General features: G+C 31.9%; 1 protein-coding gene across 1 annotated transcript; it reads right to left on the reverse strand.

Annotated features, from left to right (window-relative positions):
- LOC109328851 (translation initiation factor eIF-2B subunit alpha-like) lies at positions 1-3,451 on the reverse strand. The gene is made up of 5 exons (XM_019562466.1): positions 3,026-3,451; positions 2,021-2,173; positions 1,784-1,925; positions 875-1,116; positions 1-319 (listed from the first exon to the last, which is right to left on the reverse strand). Exons 1-5 carry the CDS (start codon positions 3,449-3,451, stop codon positions 113-115), a joined length of 1,170 nt encoding a protein of 389 aa, XP_019418011.1. The 3' UTR covers positions 1-112.

The raw sequence follows: 6,126 nt of genomic DNA on the forward strand, positions 1-6,126 counted from the left end.
AATTGAAAAGATGCAAGTGATTCTACAAAAAAATAATAATCATGAGACATAAATGATCTTAAGTTGAGGCCAATATTTTGCCAAAGAATATATAAAAAGTATACATGGAAGACTATAAGTATAGTTGGATGAGTTCATCACTAACCACAGATGGAGTAAGAACACCTAAATCAGTGAAAAGCAGAGTGAGATATTGAGGAGGAGTGTAATCTCTGGCAGACCTTTCAACCTCAACCTTGGATGGAATCGGCACACCGAAATCAATGGGGCGCAATGCCGGGGCCAAATCCTTTTGGTCAAGAGGGTAAAGACGAGCAAACTGCAGTTCAAAACAAAGACATGCAATCATATAATCATACAAAGGAGTTGTACACTAACATCCGATGATATTTTGACAACAACAACAATCAAGTCTTAGTCTCAGTACAAAATTAGCTACATAAATCGAATAACGTCATAATGCTCTACCGTAAATCTTGTTTATTGATAAAGCATTGATGTTTAAATCTTTCATAATCATGGTCGTCATTGACCCCATCATACATCACCTCCTACTCCTGAATTCCACATCCTCTTTAGTGTTTAGCTACTAGAATGCAAAGAATGATTGACATCAATGAAAAGCTTGTGAAAGTAGTTATTTTCATTTTTTCTTAGTATCTTTGCCATTCACCACTACTTTTCCATATTCATCTTTAATGCAATGATATTTCGACAAATCAACATTTATTGAGATTTCGCTCTAATTATTAAAATAAAAATACACATGTTAAAATGTAAGTAGATATCAATGATTGGTGAAAAGGGATGTTGCAAGCTAAAATAAAGCTAGAGATACCAAGATAATAATTTCTCTAAGTTGGAAATATTTTACCTTGTAGCTTTCAGCAGCCACATAAACTGGTTTATTCATACTGTGTGCAACCAATGCAATTTGGTATGTGCCCATCATGTTAATTATACCCCCACTTTCAACAACTCCATCTGCACCAACAAAAACCATATTCACCTCGTCCATAGAATATGCCACTGCAGAGTCTATCAGAAGTTTCACAGGAACATCAAGCTTGGCCAGCTCATTGGAGAGCCGTAATCCTGTTCGATCTGGTCTTCCCTCTGCAAATTTTATGGACCAAAACTTCGAAGTTCAGATCACAAATTGCTAACAATGAACATGCCATAGACACAGACTTCATAAAAGCTTTAAATGGGATCATAAATGGAAACTATGGTGACCAAAAATTGAAACCAAACTTCACGAGCATTATCAACAACCAAACTTAATCCTACAACCATGTGGTTCAATCGAGTGATCAACGATATTGGGCTGACAAATAAAGAGGTCAATGAATTAAGAATAACAATTGCAACTGATCTCCCTAAAGCTTCTAAGAGAATGTTCGAAATAATACAGTTATTATATTTATCGTGGAAAGTTCAATTCCCATAAAATTAAAGTCACAAAATGACAAGAACCTTCACGTTTGATTGAGAACAAAATCATTTTGTCTGAGACACTCAGTATCCAAAAATCGCTTTGGATTCTGACTAATTTGAATCAAGAAGGGAAGACCCTTTTAACGTACAGAGCTTGCTCAATGCAAAAAAAAAATAGTCACAAGACTCGAACCCAAAACCTTACTTCAAAGGTAACTGAGCTCTTTGTCAATCAGACCACCATGCCTTGGTGATTTGGAACAAAATCTGAACGTGAGCATTGGGTTGCATTTGTGAAATGTTTATAATATATACTATATATAATTAGAGAAGGAAGGTGAAAAACCTGTGCAGAAGACCCGAAACAGTTTCTTATTTTGTGCTGCTAGTTTTAGTATTTCCAAGACAACTCTAGAAAAACCATGAACCAAAATAGTGCAGCCATCAAATATAAATTCTTGACTCAACATTGCAATAATTTTCCGAGCCTGCAAAACAAATAAATAAAATTGGGCACTACACTAGAGTATATAATTCAAATGAATGATATTGTAGTAAGGAATGAGGTTGGAATGTTTGATACCTTGTATGAGATTTCCCCAAACTTCTCGGCACGTTCAATTAAGCGAGATTTAGCTGAGTTAAAATCTTCATATTCTAAAGCAGAAGTTCTTGTTACATATCGCAAAAACAGGTCACACCCTGCTGTCAAGGAGATAGAGGTTGCATCCCACGACTGTAATGCAATGCAAACCACGTTGGTTCTTGATTCAAAGTTAGTTGAAAACAACGAAGCACAGAAACTCAGATATGGGACATGGATATGACCCAATACAAATACAAGAAAAATCATAAAATTATCACGATAAATATAAGCAAGAAGTATGTATGCATGAATTTGAGCACATTCATAAAATATGATGCATAAGAATCACATAACTAGGATGTGAATCATGTGATTCCTGAGAATCACAGTCCTATTAAGAAGGTATAATCAAATTTACTCCTTCATTCACAAGTGATACACAGGAATATAACCATTTGCATTTCTTAATCTTCTATCAAACCTGAACAAGTTAACACTCCCAAGTAAGTCACAACATTTTTTAAATCTTCTACCGATCCCAAGTATGCCTAGGAATGTTCATAACCAAGAACTACATAAAAAGTATCATCATATCAAAGAAACCTAATAAAAATATCAATTTAGTCCCTGAGATTGACATCATAAAAACTCAATTTGGTCTCTATGACCACCTTCGCCAAGGACAAAATTGATCGACCACAATGTTTTAAATTTAAATTGCACTCCGGCCATAACATCGCAATTCCATCAGTCTCCACAACGACATCAGACTACAATTGCGGCTAATGTATTTTCCGCAATTGCAGTAAATGCAACATATTGAATAATAATTAAGTACTATAGCGTCGTTCAATGCATGTAGCCGACTTCACCTAACATGATAAACGCTTTGTTGTTAATATAATCGCCACCGCAATTTAAAACACTGATCCAAATTCACAAATTATAAATGAATGAATCAAAACAATTTAAAGACATTGGAAACAGAATGAGTAAATTTACTTTGAGAGAATCAGAAGCTTTTTTTAGCTCAATTTCAAGCTCCATCATAGTTGTAGCATTGCTTGACCTAATAATAGAAGCCAATGCGCGAATAGCAGCAACAGCCTCCGCCAAATGAGGCTGTTTCCGCCAACCATCAAACACATCAATCACACTCAACGCTTTATCAGAATTCAACACCACGTCGAGTTTTCCACCTTCAATTTCACCGTCACTTGTTTGAGCAACGGCGGCGGCGGCAGCAGCAGCCTGAGATTGCGCGAGCCAATCGGTGGTGACGACGGCGTTGTGCGCCGCCCTGGTTTGATAGTAAGCGGAGATATTGGTGCTGTTAGGGTTTTCGTCGTCGTTTTCCATTGATACGGCGTCGTTTTGAATCCGGTTCTGTTGCCGGTCCATGATAAATGATGCTGATCTCCACCACATTGATACGACGTCGTTTTTTCGGCGTTTTGGGAATTGAAATTAAGATTATGATTAGGATAAGGGTCTCTATCAGAAGGAAGAAGAGGAATCGTAAGGAATTAATCATATTTATGTCAATTAAGCAATTATTACGAAGAGACGTTTAGTTCAAGTTGTACATGTTTGATTCCTCTTAAGTAAGGTTTCGGTTTCGAGTATGTTCGCTATGAGAGTTAGCCCTATGGTAGATGTGAATGTTCTTGGCTCGGACAAGATTGCTTCCCCTGCGAAGATACACGTAGAAAACCAAAAAAAATTAAGCAAAAAATTTACCCCTATCTCATTCTATTTATTTATTTATTTAATGACTATGATTCTAAAATTATATCATTTATCATTTATTTCAATTATTTTTTTGTGGAATCAATGAAAATTAAAATTGAACGACAAGTGATATAATGATATTGTATAAAAATTATGTTTGCACAAATTTTTCTAATTGACTATTTCGTTGTTTTTAATTCATCAGTAGAGGTCTACTAACCAACAATATGTTGGTTTAATTGCGTAAGATCCTGTAAAATCAAGATCTTCAGAATTACTAAAAGGTTAGAAGTGACAGTCGCACATCTAGTTTTGTACCCAAAAAAGTAAAAGAATATCATTAATGTGCAAAAAAAAAAATGTCATTAGTCTTATACGTTAGAAAAGTAATGCTAAGTTTTAATTATATTAAATAATGAGACATGGTGCTAAATTAATATTTTATTAAAGTAAAGTGTATTTGTGACCAAATTGAAAAATTGGATTATGAGTATAATTTTTTTGGTCAGAAAAAGTGAATAATTTTTTTTAGATTATATCTAAAATATATATATATATATATATTTATTGAAATATAAAAGTTCTATTATTGTTATTATATCATCTATTATTTATGTTTAATCATCACTATTTTTTTAAAAAAATTTAAAAAAATAATCGAAATGAATTAGGGATAATTTAATATTTGTATATAAATTTTTAAAGTAATTATTATATTTTATATATATATTACACAATTATTACATTGTTATGGGTGGACCCAAGAATCCATTTTCATTATATGGTGTGTCCAACTTTTGGTATAAAAAAACATTTTCCTTTTTTAAATTTTTTAACAAATTGCCAAATCAACATATACTTTTTATGCACCATAAATATAGAAAGTAATCTACAATACCCTCGTTTTAAAGGAACAATACTACAAAATTTTAGTGGTCGAAAAAGATAAGACAATATATATAAAATGAGTGTTTAGAAAACATATATTTTAGGATTCGGTTTTACCTTTTTGATCTTAAATCTAACTTTAAATTCAATAGGATTGAAAATTGAACCACATCTATAAATTAGGATTTGAATTTTGTGACTAAATGTATACATTTTTTTTATATCTAAAGATTGTATAACTTATATAAATTTGAAAGGCCCTTTTTTATCACTCCTCCAAAGTCCAAAGTACAAAAGTATATACATTCTTAATGTGACTTTATTCTTATCATAAATATGGAATTATAGTTAATTAAAAGTTAATAATCATGTATCCAAATGATTAAATTAAAATTATTTGACATAACTAAAACGTATTAAATGATATTCCATTAGCTTGAGGTAGATATTATCACTTATTGAAAACTTAAGAGAAAAATGAGAAAATAATTATTTATAATTTAATTTTACTTTTCATAAGCATCTTTCAAAACTTATAATCTCTCTTTTGTCTTATGTTCACCAAAAAAATCCATAAATATTAAATTAAATTATCTTGTCCATGTGAACTTCAAAAACTTATCTAATATTCAAATGAGAAATTAAAGTTTTAACAATATCATTATTAGAATAAAGTTATTTATATAACAAATAACATAACCTGAATAAGTCAGTGAAACTCAAAAGTTGCAAAAAAATTATTTACTAATAAAGATTTCCCATATATAAATGGAACTTGAAATGGGATATACCATGCAACAAAATTCAAAGGGCTTTTTATGTATTTAAATATTTCCCATGATCTTAGTATTAAATCTTATAATATAAGTATCATGGTTTAGTTTTTTTTTTTTTGGTTTCCCACCGGTATCCTCGCACTAGAGGCAATCCTGTCCGAGTCGGAAACATCCACAGGTACGTGGGGCTAACTCTCCCAGCGGACATTTTGAAAAAACTATAGGCCTAGCCTACTAGTAGTTTAAGATGGAAAATTTGAATGATGATTAATCAAATCAATATTATGGGCATATAGGGGACTTTACTTTACTTGTATTCATAATCATCAAACCCTTGTAAGTTATATATTATGCTTCAAGTGGTACATGTTTGATTCCCCTTAAGCAAGAACCCGGGTTCGAGTTTTGTGGATGGAAAAAATGCCCGTTGGGAGACTTAGCCTCAAGTACCACATTGAAAAGAGATGAAGAACTTGGAAAAAATCTAATGTTATGAATAGAGGCATTATTCACTCATTATAACTTACGGTAGTTTAACAAATATTTATCTCTCATATAGTTTTTTGTTTTTGGATTTTCTAGCTTTGCTTTTTTCTTATGGTATATATATATATATATTTTGTTTCAACTTACAAACTAATAACTCTAACTTATCCAATTTGTATTCAGTTTTGTTTATATCCCTCTAAAGTCATAAAATTCAAATTG

This window comes from Lupinus angustifolius, chromosome LG16 (assembly GCF_001865875.1).
Source record: "Lupinus angustifolius cultivar Tanjil chromosome LG16, LupAngTanjil_v1.0, whole genome shotgun sequence".
Taxonomy (NCBI): domain Eukaryota; kingdom Viridiplantae; phylum Streptophyta; class Magnoliopsida; order Fabales; family Fabaceae; genus Lupinus; species Lupinus angustifolius.

Bases quoted from the DNA above. Each gene is read 5' to 3' on its own strand.
- LOC109328851 (XM_019562466.1), bottom strand. From the start codon at position 3,451: ATGTGGTGGAGATCAGCATCATTTATCATGGACCGGCAACAGAACCGG. The intron at 1,926-2,020 runs GTATCAAACATT...TTTGTTTTGCAG, and splicing joins TTGGGGAAATCTCATACAAG to GCTCGGAAAATTATTGCAAT. The intron at 320-874 runs GTAAAATATTTC...TTTGAACTGCAG, and splicing joins TGGCTGCTGAAAGCTACAAG to TTTGCTCGTCTTTACCCTCT.